Below are 16,891 nucleotides of genomic sequence, written 5' to 3'. Positions count from 1 at the left end.
GAGCGGCACGGCTGAGGATAGAGTGAATGGGGAGAACCTCGATTACAGGTGGAAAAACAGATTCAGCGGGGTCTCTCAGTACAAGCCGCAGCCCGAGGAGCCTCCCACCAGCGCTCACGGGACCTCTGACACCTACTTCAGCACCTCCTCTGAGAGCGCGACGAGCAAATATCTGGCTGACACCCTTTCCTCCTCCCCCACGCCGGAGGAACGCGTAATCTCCGGCAGCCAAGTGCACCTTCGGCACGACTACGAGCCAGCAGCGGGGAGGAGAGGCTGGCTGGAGTGGGAGGAGCCTGGTGCACCTGCAGCCCAGCAGCGGGAAGGAAGAGAGGCAGAGAGGACAGAATCTCGCCGGGAGACGCAGCAGCTCCCCACCGCCACTTTGAAGGAGGAGGAGGAGGAGGAGGACGCAGAGGGGGACGAGGACGACTCGTCCCGTTTCACCGGAGTCTTCCAGGCTACCTGGGTGGAGCTCGACTCCGCTGCTGACCCAGTCCCACCGCCCCCCACACCCCCAGCCTCGCCGGACATCGACTCCCCCAATCAGTTCGACATGGAGAGCCTGGTGGACACGCTGAAGAGCATGGGGCCCTCGGGCCTCCGGCAGAGGTCCTCGGGCTCCTTCAGGTCTCCGGCCCCCAACCTGGTCTCCTCGCTGCCGCCCATCGTGGAGGACACTCCGAGCCCCATCACCCAGGACGTCCCCGACGCTGGCAAGGTTCCCACCAAGCCTGAAGCCAACAGTACAGCGGAGGCTCCTAACGGGTTTTACTCCCTGCCTCCAGAGCTGGGATTGAGAGGGACTCTTAGAGACACCCGCTCACCACTGGAAATGATGAAGCACAGCCAGAAGGTAGGAACGTGGATTGTTATTGTGAAACAGTTTTTTATGTGTCTTATTTTATGTAAGTTTTCGAACACAACAAAAGTGAAGTTTCTTTCTACCTTTTGCAGTCAGGGTGCAATAATATTACAATTTTTTTACGTTTTGCTGTCAGGGCACAATTATTAAAATTTTATAGCATCACACTCTACGCTTGTTTGTTTTTCTCAAACCAGTTTGGGTGATGTTGTCCTCCTGTTGCATAACCTTGACTGAAGCACAGACTGTTGTTCTTAGGATTACTAAACACATGAACAATTGTTGGATGTTCTCCAATTCCTTGTTTTTTTGTATACCTGTACATCTCGTCCTTGTACTGTGCTACAAAAAGTGTTGCACATTAGTTCTCACATTAGGTTAAGAGTGCTGAGACTTGATGATTGACTGCTGATTGTTGGCAGCCACATTTATTTATTTTTTTAAGCATTTTTTTGGCAAAAGGTTGAATGAGTCCACGTTGCTTGTGCTTGCTCACCTGCAGGACCCGCAGATGTTTGGACTTAGAAACTCATCCCTGATGGCGAATTCCACCAACGACATTGGAATGAGGAAGTCATACGAGTCGACTCCCGATGGTTCGCCGTCCAAACTCCTCAACGGAAACGGGTCGATGTCCGGCGGCAGCTCCCGCCTGGACAACAGCGTCATCTTCGGGGGCCACACGCAGGAGAACAAACCGGCCCACCGCTCCATCTTCCGCACCAGCTCGCTGCCAGAAGTGGCCTCAGTGGGGACCAGGGAGCAGGAGTTGGGCTTTGGAACAGACCCGGTGGGGACCCGCTACGATCGGTTCTCCTTCCTTTTGAACTCCTCGGCGAGCTCCTTGCCCGGAGAAGACGACGGCAAGGCCCGCATGAGCCGGGCTCTGGGGGCGAGCATCACCTCGCCACCCTCCAGCAGTCCCACCAGCATCCTCAGCCCCACCAGCATCCTCAGCCCCACCAGCATCCGCAGCCCCACCAGCTCCATCGACCTGCAGCACCGGTCCTCCTTCGCCACCTCAGATTCAGCACCGGGGGCAGGTCTGGGCTTTGGGTTGGGTATCGGCGTCGGGAAATTGAGCTCCCCCGTCCTGCATAAGGAGGCCAACGGAGGGTCCAACCACACTGGCTTGTTCAACAGTGTGTCTGTCAGGTCACCCACCAAGGAACCTGACCCCGAAAAGAATATGATCTTAAAGTACAGAGCCTTCCCCGATGCTTATGTGAGTATAGCGTTAGCATGTTTTCGTATTTTTCTACATTTAGACTGCACAGAACTCAAGAAACCTCAATAAATTCCATTCCATCCATTTCCCATACCCGCTTAGTCCCGAGGTCAGGGTCACGGGGGTCTGCTGGAGCCTATCCCAGCTGTCTTAGGGCGAAGGCAGGGGACAATAAATAAATTCAAAATTTCCAAAAAGTATTATTATAACTTATACATAGCATTTAGAAAAATGTTCCTAATGCGTGACTGTTTTTTGCAGTTTGTGATCCCATGAGGCAAACGCATACATTACCCTACACTAACCACATACATTACCTCGATATGTCCTCAAGAGACTTGGTTCCAATGACTTGTATTCAAGACATTCAGTTATTTTGGTGACTGTAGTTCTCAAAGTCGTAGCATTTCACCAGCACCCCGTCCATTTGTAAACAGTACGAACTTCACTAAAGATTGGAGGTTCCCCATGACGTTGACATAGCATAGCATGGCATAGCATAGCATAATATAGCATAGCATAACGGGTACATACCGGCGGAATATAAGGAGACCTCTTCAGAAGTCTGTGCATGAACCAGATCAAGTGTTAGACATCAGGCTCTCTGAGATGACCCCAAAAAGAACCACAGACATGCAAAAGCAAACTGGAATCTGAAACCTTTGAGGAATCTGTTGGCTATTTGCTTGCAGAACACATTACTCTTGCAGGAGGCGTTATAAGTATCATGAGTATCACACCCTTCAGTTCCCCCGGGCAAAGGGCAGTGGAAGAATGAGCAGTTGAAGCTGTTTGTTGGTTTTTTTCCCCCCACTCTGTCAGTATATTGTGGCACAAGTTTACAGAGAGCAAAAGGCCAGTCTGTGGCTCCAAATGGTAGTGGTGGGTAAGGTAACAGCGCGAGAAATAAAATCCTCCAGGTTGCAGCTTTTGTTCTGCTCTGCTGTCTGGCCTTCGATGCAGGTCAGCCCACAATAGACAACAGTGACTACACATGTTGATTTTGTGAGTCCCACAGTCGTGGTTACTTTGACGCAACTGTCACCGCAAAACATTGAGTTGAAAAAAAACTCCTTTTGTGGTGAACAGAGGGAATTTACCCTCTCAGATGGACGTCTCTTCCTTTTGAATGTCACAAAAAAAAAACAGCAGGCAGCAAGGCGTGCACCTTCCGTCATGTTGGCACATGCCGTTGGGTGCCAGTCATCTGGACGACTTGCTGGCGAGAGCAAAATAATTAACCGGCGTGCACGTGTTCTCAAACGAGAAGCGAAGCGCTGAAAGCAGAGGTGCATCGACAAACGGCAAACACAGCAATATAAGAACAGCCTTGAGGGGAAGGTGGGGACGTTGCTTTGAATGATTACTTCTCTGCTCCACTGTTATTATTTTCATATATAATTTTTTTTCCCCGTCAATGCATGGGAGTGGCTTTCCCCTAGCTCCTTGCAAACACAAAACTAGCATCGCTGGAGTTTCTGCAGAAGTGCAACCACCGTCGGATGCCAGTTGTCCTGCGTGGTTTGAACAAATGTTTGGTTTGGCTGTTCAAACAACAGTCTCCTGTTTGCCACAACGTCACCTCGTAACCTGTTGAAACTGTGACGGGAGCCAAATGCTTCGTGGGGCGGAGCTCAGACTGACCACACTGTCAGGAAGCTACAGCAGAATAACGGCTATTGTTATTATGCCTCCCTGTTTGATTTGTTTAATATATACAATTCCAAACCTTACACATACTTGTTGATTTGTGTTGTTGGATCTAAGTGTGTGTGTGTGTGTGTGTGTGTGTGTGTGTGTGTGTGTGTGTGTGTGTGTGTGTGTGTGTGTGTGTGTGTGTGTGTGTGTGTGTGTGTGTGTTCTTGGAGCCTCGTCAGGGTACTTTTCTGTGGCTCCGTCTAGTTTTGTTTTTCACCCTTGGCTTCATCCTCGGCTCCCCACCCTTCCAAACTATCTGTCTGTTGCTGCAGACTCGACTGCCACACCTCAACCCTTCTGTTTTGACTTTCTGCGCTCGTATGATGAAATTGATATGACAGGCTTCACATCTGAGCGCCAGCATCAAGCACACAGTGTTGCATTTTATTATTTGGCTCCCTATTGTTTTCTGCATGTTTCAACCGCTGTGGCTTCTTTTATGTGAGAGCAGATCTTGTGGTGAGATAAGTACCCAAAGAATGGGCTGGAGAGTTGAAGGGCAAGTGAAGGCATCGCACGTCAAATCTTAATGACTTGCTGACTGCTTCTATGAGGTTTTGGACTGTGTGTTGATGGAAAAGAAATTAAACTTAAATTGCGGAACACAATTGTTAGGCAAGTTGAAAATCAATCATGAGGCTAATCAGTTAATAAATATTCCAGGCTTTAGAATGTGTGAGAAATGAACGAGAGACAAGTGAGGAGATGAGATGACATGATGTCCAGTTCCTAATCCAATCAATGGAGGTGATGAGCTGCTGCTTCGCTGTGTGGCTGAGCTGGGCTGAATACCTGCGAGACCTACTCACATGCTGACCAGACTGCTTTTGAAAAGCCACGTTAATCCTCCCCCAGTGTCTCCATCGCTGACTGGTCCATCAGGTTTCGCTCCCCTAAAGCCTTTTTGCATGCCATAACGCATATTGGCACCTAAGTCTTTTTGACTAATCAAATAGGTCCGCATATGTAAAAGTGAAACACTCACGCCCGCGCTTAGCAGCTGAGGCCAAGAGAGGTCAGCCAGACCTGGAGGAAATTTCCATCTGCTTTTCTCTCTCTCTCTCTCTTTTTTTTGTTTTCCGATAAAATATCAGAGTTGAAATTCAGGGCTGCAGCCTCACTGGAACCAGACAGAGGAGCCGTTTCTGACGGACAGGTTTAATGACCGGTTGCGTTTGCTACTGTCGCGTTTTTTGCTGAGCAGCAACGTGCGGAGACTTCATTTTAATACGCCTATAAAAAATGTAATGGGGGAGAAAAAGGTTGTCGTACAATGCCTATCAGGAGCAATAACTCTGTATTTTATGGCGAGCTGCTGAAACACATGACTGGCTGACAGCTTTCACTGGAAGGAGGATTATGAAAAAGTAGCAAAGTCTTGAGTCTGCTGAGTTACTTTAATCGATGGCAAATACTGTTTTGGAAGGGGGGAGGAAAAAAAACTGCAAACTAAATGACCAGCTGACAATGAGGGTGACAACCAGAACGAGCTGAAACAGAAGCTGCAGCATGGTAACACGATCCAGATCATAGCCTGTTTCCTGTAGCACTATAAGGCCAAGTGATACCCGAGACCACACACACACACACACACACAAATCCCTCTCGTCAATCTGTGGAGCAAACAAACATGTCACCAAAACTTCGAGTGTGATGATTAACAACTGGATGGCTGGAATTTGCAGCCGCATTCCAGCTAGAAGGTTAAAGCAAAACACGTGATGGCTGAGCGGCGCTCTCGTCACGATCTTTCTCTCTGTGATCTGTGGCGCTAATGTTTTTTGCTCCTGCGCCTTTAAACACGGCGTGCTTCGGGTGTTCTTCTTCTGCATTCAGGATGTAAACTTGCGGCGCCACACCAGGCCTGGCATAGGTACTACATCGTTTCCAGCGCATACGTGTAAACTGCAATTTCTTTCAATGCGGCCTCGTGCAAACGCGTTTTTTTCGCGAGCGTTTTTGAAAATGTGCGGTTTCAAAAAAATCCGTCTCCATGTAAACGGCCCCTTAAACGCACTCTCTCCACACTTCAGGTCTTTGCCGCCCCTACCCTCTCCTCCTCTCCCCGACTTCTAGGACAGGGTGACGGCTCGACCCATGTTGTGGCAGATTGTGCGTAATTGTTGTAATTGCGACGGTGGCTCGTGTTGTTGCGACACCACCGCACGCCGCCAAACGGGTTGAATGGCTCTTCTGTCTTCACTTCCTCTTTGCAAATGGCAGTCGTTGTCCGGTTTTGTTTCTTTTACTGCACGTGACAATAGCCATGTGGCATTCTCTTGTGTTCACTTTTGTCCTGAAACGTTTGTTGTTGTTTTTCTTCGCAGCTCACCAAAACGAAGGAACACGGGAAGCTCAACCCTCGTCCTGGAAAGGTGACTTTTGTTTGTCTATTTGTTTCTTCAGCTGGCCGTAGCAACAACTTGTGCCCGTCCCCCGCCTCCCACCCCCCAAAACAAGAAAATGGACAGGAATGTTGTGTTTACTTACTTGTGTACAATGGGTGCATTCAGAAAAAAAACCTCTGATGGGCTACGACAGGTTTTCCGTCAGGTACTTTGTCGACCAACTAGAACTCAATATGCATCAAAGCCACACGAAGAACTGGTTCATCTGAAGCCAGAAAAACTAACTTCAACTCTTCCCCTGTGATTTTCTTTCTCTTTCGCTGAGAACTTGTCCTCCAATGTTGCATAATCACCTGTTGTTTTTTTTTTAAACTCTTTGTCCTACACCCACCACCTGTGAAAATTTCACACTGAGGCTGTGGCGCTGTGGTGAACACATGTCTGTGCACATGCCATATCTCGATGCGTGATTACTTTCTAAATGTCAGGCCTGCTACTGCATGCAGCCAAAACATGTTGGTTTTATACGAAGGTGGAGTTGACATTTAGGTGGCGTTCCCGTGTAATCTTCCCGGCTGCAGGGCCTCTTTGTCTGACTGGACCAAACATGTCGACGGCTCTCTTTTTTTTTCTTCTTCTTCTTCTTCTTCTTCTTCTTCTTCTTCGTGCAATTTCGTTTTCAAATTCATATTCATGTCGCCTTTTGAAATTTTGAAAAACTGTACACAAAGACGTAGAGGAAGTCTGCTCCCTTGACATTTTAACCTCCATTTCAAATTGATGTTTGGCCCCTTTTAATTACACAAATCCTTGTGGAGTTGTCATCAGCAAAAAAGTTAAACCCAGTGCAAACAAGGTTAAATGTTAAAACCTTTTCAGTAGATGGCTTTTTGTGATAGAATGTCCGCCTACGTTCGATGGCCAGCATAAAAAAGTGCAGCCTGAAGGGGGCGCTACCCGAGTATCGTGCTGGTGCTGGTGCCCAAATCTTGGATAAATGTGAATGGTTGTGTCAGGGAGGCCTTGATCAACCCAAATGGTCAGTTGGCTCCTGAGAGGAACAGCCAAAAGGAGTTTTTTAAATTCATAAATTGCTTTTCCTTTTCCTTCTGACCCCTAATGCTGTAAAAAAAATAATAATAATAATAATAAATTCTGGGGGGTAATATCCTAGCATCATTCTTCATTCTGATTTCTTTGTAGATGTTCATCTTTGACCGGCCGGGGATGTGCGGCAGCAGAACCGAAGTGCGTGGGGACGTCTTGGATGCGACATCATGGGACCTGCAGGAGACAATATCCATCAGAGTTGTCAGAGGAGGGTGAGTAATTAAATCGCGCACAAAACCGCCCCCCTCCAAATGCTCCCATACAGCATTGCATCTTCCTGTGGTTCTTCAACCCTTTGGTTGTCTCTGGAGCAGTGAAGAACTATCTTTGGACTTCACTGACCACCAGATTGGCACGTCTAAACTTAAGACAGGATGCGAAACAAGGTTTCCTCCAGTCGCCAATTAACCAATGGTCACAGCCCAGTCACTACTTTTTGTCAGTAGTGTAGTGGCAGCAGCTGGTGGTACATGCAACGACCCCCAGCACTGTATCATGAACAAAGTCCTTTTATGTAGCGTTAAATTGCACCTTTCAAACGCAACCTGTCTTGGAAACACATCCTCATAGCAAGTGTCCCCATGGAAGTCACATTTGGCCAAATAACACGCTGTCACCGCATACTTGGCGCTTCATGAAAGCCCGTGGACCGCGTTAACCCGTCGTGTTTCATGCCTTCAATAGTTGAACACACCCAGACTCTAGCTTGACAAACACACTGGCCGCAGGTATGGTTGTTTAGTTTGTCCTTGCCAACATTTTGCACCTGCAGAAGCCTTTAATCTGACCTGGGCCACAGCCCAAGACATGATAAAGGCCGCAACCACTGTTAATAACTGGAGTTTGTGTTCAATCAGACTGAGACTTTGGTTCAAGATCCCCATCCTCTCTCAATCTGCTAGTGTTACTATTCCACCTGCTCTCAGTCCAGGTGTTACTGCAGGACATGGCATTGGTGTGGGCTGCATCAAACAGGCCTGAGACCAAGGGATTAACGCCAGCTTGGCTTACATCAGTAGGAGAGGTTGTCCAGAATGTGTAAAGTTTGTTACAGAGTGGAAAAATCCATTAAACCAGAACAAAAGCCTGCAAACCTTGAGTCACTGAATGCAACTGGTCTCTAGTTATGGTTTGGAAAGTTTTATTCACAGATGTTCATGTGTATTTTTGTATGTGATATTATGTACATGACTGATATTTGTCTCTCTCAGGTGGGTTCTGTACGAGAAACCCAACTTCAAGGGGGATAAGATCGCCCTTGACGAGGGGGACATCGAGCTCACCTCCCCCTTCCTCCCTCCAGAGGAACATCAGCAGGACGGGGAAGCGGAGAGAGAGGCCAGGAAGTTCATCATCGGTTCTATTCGAAGAGCCGTCAGGGTAGGAGGAAGTTGCTTTGAAGTGCTCTCTTGACCTCCCTCTTCAATCACAGGCGATCAGTTCCTGAGGCATCTGCCGTTCTCTCTTATTTGATGCAGAAAGGATTTGATGCTGAAAGGCTTCATTTTCCATCGTGAAATAGCACCCCCTAGGCTTTGAAATAAGCTACGATTTTAAACGCTGCAAACACTTGATTTTTTTTTCTTTCTTTTTTTTTTTTTGTTTTGACTCCTTCATTAGACATCTCAGTTTTAGTGTAGTATGACTTGTTGCTTAATTATTATGACTTATTTGACACCATATTATCAGTACAGTATTTTCTGAGCTCGTAACGAGGACTAAAACTGTCAACCCCACCACATGCACGTTTAAAAATAAACTACTGGAGACGTGAACGGGGTCTGTTTGCCTTACCTCAGGACTACAGCGTTCCAGAAATCAGCCTATTCCCCGAGGAGAACGCGGAGGGGAAGAAGGTGGTCTTCAGAGATACATCTGAAGATGCCAGGATTTTTGGCTTCCCGGTCAAAGCCAACTCCATCATCATTAACGCGGGGCTGTGAGTAGGCTCTATACTTATTGAATCAACACTTGCTGCCCCAAGTTCTGTTTTTTGGATCAAAGTTAACTCTGGTTTTGCCTTCTTTGCCACACAGATGGCTGGTCTACGCCCATCCTTTCTTCCAGGGTGTCCCGCGCGTTCTCGAGGTCGGGGGCTACACCAACCCTGAAGCATGGGGAGTGGAGAAACCCTACGTGGGGTCAGTGCATCCACTCAAAATAGTAAGTGGGGCTGTCGGGGTCAAACTCGCTGAATGTTGACAGTGAGCACATTTATTTACTCTTATTTTACTCTTCCACTTCACCTGTTTACACCTGTTTACCTGTTAACCTGTTTACATTGCTCATACTGCACTACTGTTTAGCTGTTAACATTGGTGTTTACATTACGTTATTGCACTACACTGAACATTTCCACTCGACTTTCCTTTTGTTTCTTTTTATTCTATTTTACTGTCACAGGGTATACATATGTATACTTGTATATATTTTTTATATTTAGGTATTTTTTAGGTATATGTGCACATTTAACAAATACTTGCATACATATATATATCTGTATATATATTTTATTTATGTATACACACACATATATATATACATGTGTGTATATGTAGACTTGTATATAGATCCTTATTTTACTCCACCAAGTTGCACACTGTTTATAGTTTCTTTATACTTCCGGTTGCACATTGTTTACTTGTTTACCCTTACTTTTTACTTATTCTGTAGTTTGTTTGCTTTTTTTTTTTTTAACCTAAGTAATAGAATAGAGGAAAAAAAACGAGTCAAATTCCTTGTTTGCCATGTACAAACTTGGTCAATAAAGCTGATTCTGATTCTGATTTTGTTGTTTTGTGTTTTGTTTTAATCAAAGGGTGAACCAAGAGTGGAAAATACAACTGAACCAATGGTGAGAAAATGTTTGTACTGTTAAACTGTAAAATAAATACATAAAAAAAAAAAAATCAATACTGGAAAAAATATATACTGATTCACTACCCCCATGTTTTTAGATGGTGATCTACGACAAACCTTACTTCTCTGGGAAGTCCAGGACCATCACCACCAACATGAAAGATTTCATGACCAGGAAAGAGAGGCAGCAGACAACCTTCATGTACAGTGTTGGCTCCCTAAAAGTCGAGGGAGGAATGTGAGTGCTCTTCACTTTCCCTGAGGCCTGGCCGTCGCTGATGAGTTCATGTTCACGCTAATGTTGTGCAAACTCACGGAAGGTTTAGATTGTGTGAAGATCCCAGAGTTCTCTCATCAGTCAGCCGGCTCAATTATAGCACGATCAGATACAGATCTGCTAATTACACAGCGACAATCTAGGTGTCAGTTTTATCTCAAGTGTGATCGTGGGTAAGCACATCAGCAGTTTTTAATTGCGTGCGATTATGCCATTGTTTTACTAGCGCTATATCACCATCTTGTGGCCAAAGGAGGTACTGCGACAATGTGTCCTACCGCTCGTCCCAATTCCTAAATATATAAACGTTACAAATAAAGAGTTATTGAGCTATCTCACCATCTGGTGGCCAAAGGAGGTACTGCGACCATGTGTCTCACCGTTGGTCCCATTTTCTAAATAAATAAATGTTACAAATAAGTAGAATTGATAAATGTATGTAATATGTTTTCGTTATTGAAAGGTTTGTGTTATTTTCAGCAGTGTTTTCATAATGTCGTCAAGGCTAAATGGATAATCTCAAACCTGAACAGTTGGCTGGAAATAAGTTTCATCAGAGTGATAGTAACAGAGAGTATAAAACATTTACACTTTTTTCTTTTCTTTTTTTAACTCTACTTTTGACTGAACTTCTTACCTTTCAAATGTCACCCGAAGCGTATATCTGATTGAGAGATGAGCTGTCACTGTGCTGTGCCTCTCTGTCCCTGCAGCTGGGTGGGCTACGAGAAGGAGGGTTACCGAGGCAACCAGTACCTGCTGGAGGAGGGCGAGTACCACGACTGGAGGGTGTGGGGCGGCTGCGATTCAGAGCTGCGCTCCGTCAGAGTGATCAAAGCGGTGCGTTGCAACAAAGTCTTTGTTTGAGTTGCCTGAAAGACAAAGTAGGATGCCTCCTGCTGGGAGCAGATGGTAACGACGACGTTGCAAGCATAGCTCCCTTCTTCCCTGAACCAACTGACATTTTTTGTGCCGTATGAAGTATTTTGTCACCCCAATCCACGCAAAATTTTATTGAATTTACGATGCTGCTTTGACATTGCATGTTATTTCCCTGCAGTACTAAGTTCCTAACTCTGTAAGGTTTTGTGTAGAAAAGTACAACAACAACATCTACTAAAGCAGCAAGGTTTTGTTGTTTTGGTTTGGTTTTAAGAATTAAGTCAAGTGTTGTCTCAGAGCGCACAACATTGCCATGCAACTTGATCTATTGTTTTGTGTTCAATCACTTTTGTCTTTCAGAATCACCAAGATAATCAATTGAAACTGGAATGACAATACTTAACTTCCACTACGATGTTCACAAGCTGTTTTTGGCCCAATTTTGTTGTGTTTTTTTGTTGTTGTTGTGACTTATTGCAAAATGTTTTTTTTTAAAAAACAAACAAAACAAACACATTCTTAAAAACACATGTTATCTGGAAAGCCAACCAAAGCTGTTCTTTCAAACACATTGCTGAACTTTATTCCCTTTTATTTTATCTATTTATTTTTAGGATGTTCTTTTATCTATTTCAACTTCCTCAAACTAAGACCACTCAACTGATGTTCTAAATCTGCAGGACCTGATTGACCCCATGATGGTGATGTTTGAGGAGCCGGACGAGGAGCAAGAAGGTGCGCAAGAGGGCAAGTCCTTCGAGGTGACGGAGGCCATTCCTGATGTGGAGCTGTTCGAGTACAAAACCTCCACGCGGACCATTCACGTCGTCAGCGGGGCGTAAGTTCACCACCTGCTATTTTTCTGTGTCTTGTTTTTGTGCTTCTCTTCTTCTGCAGTGAATCAGTGGAGTCAACTGTGTGTTCTCAGGTGGATCGCCTACTCCCACGTGGACTTCTCCGGCAACCAGTACATCTTGGAAAAAGGATTCTATAATAACTGCGCTGACTGGGGTTCTCAGGAGAACCGCATCTGTTCAGTGCAGCCCATCCTGCTGGTGAGAAACGCTGAAATCAAGCAGAAGCGTTGCTTATTCATTACTTAGTATTTGATTGTTGCTCACGGTTTGTTTTTTCTTGTTTTTAGGCTCACAACAAAAGCTCGTCAACAGCCAATGAGGTGACTGTTATCTTTTTTTCACTACAATTTGTTTTCCTTTACCGACGAGGTACATTTTGAAACAATACAAAGAATACTCTGGCCTCGAACTTTCGTCCCTGCACGTGTCTCTCTTTTCATGCCCAACTGAAGATCCCTTGAAAGCAGCATTTCAAGGGATGTATGAGGACACACACTAAAGGGAAGGGCTGTGGTTTCACTCCCTCAAAATATGCAGTCATATTTACATAAAGAGAAGGTCCACTTGTGACAACACAGCCCAGAATGTTAAGCTTGCAGGACAGTTTGTGACTAGTCATTTCTGTTCATGATGTGTTTTATTATTGTTTACCTTTGTGTCTTGATGTTGTAATGAGAAACTGACCTTGGTGGATAAAAGTCCTTGAAAGCCTCACAATCATTGAACTGCTCTCTGCTCTCAGGTTATACTTTACTCCGAGCCAGGCTTCGGAGGTGAATGTCAGGTTATTGACGGGAACCAGGAAGAACTTTCCGAAAAACTGCTGACCAAGTCCTGCCGAGTGTCTGGAGGGAGGTGAGATGCTTTAATCCGTAACTGGCTTCAGTGTTACCGGGGAGCTGGTTGGGCATTAAAGTGGCTCTAACATCATTAAAATATGAGAAGTTAATATTTCTTTTATCATTTCAGCTGGGTGCTTTATGGTGACAAACAGTTCTCCGGGGAGGTGCACGTCTTATCCGAAGGCCATTACCCGAATCTAACCAGTATGGGCTGTGAGCCCAGCTTCACCGCTCGATCCATCAAGGCGGTGCCCGTGGTGAGGGAGGCAGCCCCCCAGTGCGACAACAAGCGCCGCCTCATATCCTCCTCAGACCTCTGAACTTTTTTTTTTTCGTTCCGTCCCGCCAGTCGTTTTCGGTCCCGTCCATCTCCCTGTTCGGTCTGGAGTGCCTGGAGGGCCGAGAGATCACCATGGAGAACGAGATCTTCAGCATGGTGGAGGAGGGCTTCAACGACCACGTCTTGTCGCTCAGAGTCAACAGAGGCTGGTGGGTGTTTGCATGCTTGCTCGCTTTCCTGCGAGCTGCAACTTCTCACCTTTACATAATAGTTGAAGGGAGGGAAGTTCATTCAGTGAAGGTTAAATGGAACAAGCCATTGATTTTGAGGATGTTTTGACTTCCCTGATTGTCGGCCAAAGGAGAACAGGCCACAGTGCTCTACCTTGTTTCCATCAGGTTCACAGTCTAAAACCCCCTTTTACGGTTTCACCCACGTGTCTTCAGCTGGGTGATTTGCGAGCACACAAACTTCAGGGGGCGCCAGTTCGTCCTGGAGCCAATTGAAATCACCAACTGGCTGAAGTTCAGCTCTTTGGAGACCATCGGCTCTCTGTACCCAGTCAGACAGGTTTGTGAATTTTGCAACCTTGACCCATCAAGCAGGGCGGTCAACACAGATGTGTCATAAAGATGCGTCATCTTTTGCTTTTGCGTTCCTTTCCTCGTACACCTGGTACAGAAGCAACACCTCTTCCGCATCAAGAACAAAGAGAGGGGAAACTTCATGTCCGTCCAGGGCGGAGTGGAGGAAATGAAGTCGGGACGAGTGGTGGTGACCCCAGAGGTGGAGCCCATGAGCGACATCTGGTTCTATCAAGATGGCTTCATCAAGAACAAGGTAAGGCAGGCCCCGGTCGCTTTTATACATCACCGCCCGTCCACAAAATTGGCGGCAATCATTTTAAACTCCACTGGCTTCATCGCTTCATCGCTGCAGCTGGCCTCGAACATGAGCCTCCAAGTTATGGGCAACATCGAACCGGCAGCCAAGGTGGTTCTGTGGACGGAGAGCCGGCAGCCCATCCAGACGTGGATGGCCCAGATGAGAGGTCTCATCACCAGCCTCACCTTCCCAGGCATGGTCCTGGATGTCAAAGGTACTGCAGCACATGTGTTTTCTCATAGCTAGTGCAAAAAGTTTAGATTTTTTTTTTTTTTTTTTTAAATACTTTTGTTGAGACTTTTTTCCCTTCACTGTTTTAGGTGGCAAAACGTACGACAAGGACCACGTGGTGATTATGCTGGAGAACGATGAGAGGCCAAGCCAACAGTGGGAGATAGAGCTTCTCTAAAAACTCCTCAAACTCCTTTTTACACTTCCTTCGAGTGCCTTCATACCTCTTCTCCATGTTATTATGAACTATGCAGCAATGAGAGTGAGTCCTCCTTGTGACCTGTTGGAGGACCGAAATAAACAACATATATGTTTTTTAAGTGCTTATTCCTTAAAACAACATGGACAGAAACATTCCTTTGTGTATTTGTATGGGGCTGGATTTCTTTCCCCCTACACGGTCTGGCCCTCAGATTTTATATTTTGTCAATTTGAATATTCAAACTCTCACCTTTCTGTTTGAGCGATTCCAGGTTCGTGTAAATGTGCTGTAGTGGCTCCCGTGGCTGAGACGCTTTGTTTACAGTGGCACAACGTGTGTTTTTTATTTGGATCTGGAGTGGGAGGCGAGGGGCTCGCTGTGGACAAATGAAGCCAAACTAAAGTGCGGCGTGTGCTGCACATTTTTATAGAGGTCTATATATTTTTTTTGTTTTTTGTTTGTCATATGATGTATGTATCAATGTTTGTTTCTGTTGGGAAATGTTGCACTTATATTTGCAGTATGTTGCATGTTGCATCGTGCACCTCTATGGAATGGGTTGCTTCTGTCAGCTTCTGTTGGCTTCTGTTTTTGTTAGAAGGCAAACTGTCACCTTCATTTATATATATATGTATATATATATATGTGTGTATATATATATATATATATATATATATATATATATACATATATATATGTGTGTGTGTGTGTGTGTGTGTGTGTGTGTGCGTGTGTGTGTGTGTGTACACATATATATATATATATATATATATATATATATATATATATATATATATATATATATATATATATATATATATATATATATATATATATATACATACATACATATATACATATATGTATGTATGTATGTATATATATATATGTATATATATATACATACATACATATATACATATATGTATATATATATATATATAATTTTTTTTCCTGCATCTGCTTTAATGTTAATATTTGATACAAAGATGTGATGTATGGGAGTGGTTTTAAAACTTTAAATAAAAATGAATTAAAATAGACTTGGGCTATGTCCATATGGGTTGTTTTTTTTAAACAGAAATTGAAATCCTTTTTTTAATGGTGCAAAAATAAATTATATTATAATAGAAGTGATGTCATCAAACTTCTTACAGTTCTAATAGATAATAAATAATGCATGACTGTTTGTTTATTTATTCCTATTGTGAAGCAATTATAACATTAAATCATATCCTGTATGTTATTGTGCGTAGTATGTGAAGTAAAATGATCCAGGCGCATCTAAAATAAAGCATAATCACCAATACTTTCTTATTGATGTTAAGCCGTGCATTTTAATTTAAGCCCCTGCATCATTGGCAACAATGTTGTTATGATTCCGGAAGGTAAAATGGAGACATGCAGGTAGTTTGGGAAGTGACAAATGTTTGAAGTTGAACTGATGAAAAGTTTCCCTGCCCACCTGACTGTTGACCTCTCTGTGCTCCTCTCAGCCCATGTTGTAGTGTCTTCTGGTATCTTCGGGTATCTTCTGCTAATGCACAATGCCACTAACTGGCCTGACTGGATATATCAAGGACAGTAATGCGGGTACTACCTTTTGTTTGTAATCCCTTCAACAGCTGAAGAAAAGGGAATCGTAAACACCTGGTAGTTATGACCCCACTGCTTCACCGTTTTTCTATCTAGTCTTCTGTAAATCAGAGTGAAGATGTACTGCTGGTTTGGCTGAGGAGTTGCAACATTATTGATGGACTTCCCCTGGTCCTGCCCCGCCTTGGAGATCCTGTCCTACCACCTCTGATCTTGACTCATTGGTGTGGCCTGAACCAGACTAATTGAGCATCAGCCTCCGCCCTAGAGCCTATTTAACAAACAGGTGGAGTCTTCACTCTGTGTAGCACATCTCATTATGCATCACAATCAGAAAGTTTTGTTTCTGAACCATGGTTGTGTGGACTGGGCCAAGGTAAGAGACACGCTCATTCAAATGGAGTGCTGTTGCTTTGTATTCTTAGTTGGAAGCACAGCAGTCAATTTTGATAGTGGGGAGTTTTATTCTCCAGATTAAATTGCCTCAGTTAAACCGGCACTTAAACATGGTGCTTGCCTTTCAACAAACTGGGTCGTAACACTGTGTTTCAAATTCTCACTCAACAGGTAGCCGTAGGTGTTGATACCCTGTTGTGATATTCAATTCCCAAGGACACGTCTGTTATCGTGAGTATTAACACTTCAGTTTCGAGCCACTCAACACTACGGTCTTCTGAATAACAACAATACTGCTACAATAATCGCAAGGCTATGAAGAGGTTAAACAGTAC

At 44.7% G+C, this 16,891-nt stretch overlaps 1 protein-coding gene across 1 annotated transcript; it reads left to right on the top strand.

The window, feature by feature from the left end:
- Positions 1–1,422: 1,422 nt before the first annotated feature.
- Positions 1,423–15,269, top strand: crybg2 (crystallin beta-gamma domain containing 2). The gene is made up of 19 exons (XM_076011700.1): positions 1,423–2,090; positions 6,119–6,166; positions 7,343–7,461; positions 8,461–8,629; positions 9,049–9,188; positions 9,286–9,412; positions 10,068–10,103; positions 10,207–10,346; positions 11,099–11,225; positions 11,948–12,105; positions 12,196–12,322; positions 12,412–12,444; positions 12,867–12,979; positions 13,094–13,223; positions 13,316–13,455; positions 13,693–13,816; positions 13,928–14,086; positions 14,186–14,345; positions 14,452–15,269. The coding sequence occupies exons 1-19, from the start codon at positions 1,431–1,433 to the stop codon at positions 14,538–14,540; spliced, it is 2,799 nt and encodes a 932-aa protein (XP_075867815.1). The 5' UTR covers positions 1,423–1,430; the 3' UTR covers positions 14,541–15,269.
- Positions 15,270–16,891: the final 1,622 nt, after the last annotated feature.

The sequence above is a fragment of the Nelusetta ayraudi genome, unplaced genomic scaffold (assembly GCF_046127955.1).
Source record: "Nelusetta ayraudi isolate G7.1 ecotype Tasmania unplaced genomic scaffold, CSIRO-AGI_Nayr_v1 ptg000135l, whole genome shotgun sequence".
In the NCBI taxonomy this organism is placed as follows: domain Eukaryota; kingdom Metazoa; phylum Chordata; class Actinopteri; order Tetraodontiformes; family Monacanthidae; genus Nelusetta; species Nelusetta ayraudi.
Note: the sequence above shows the minus strand (reverse complement) of the source record. Positions and strands in the feature narration are given on the sequence as shown.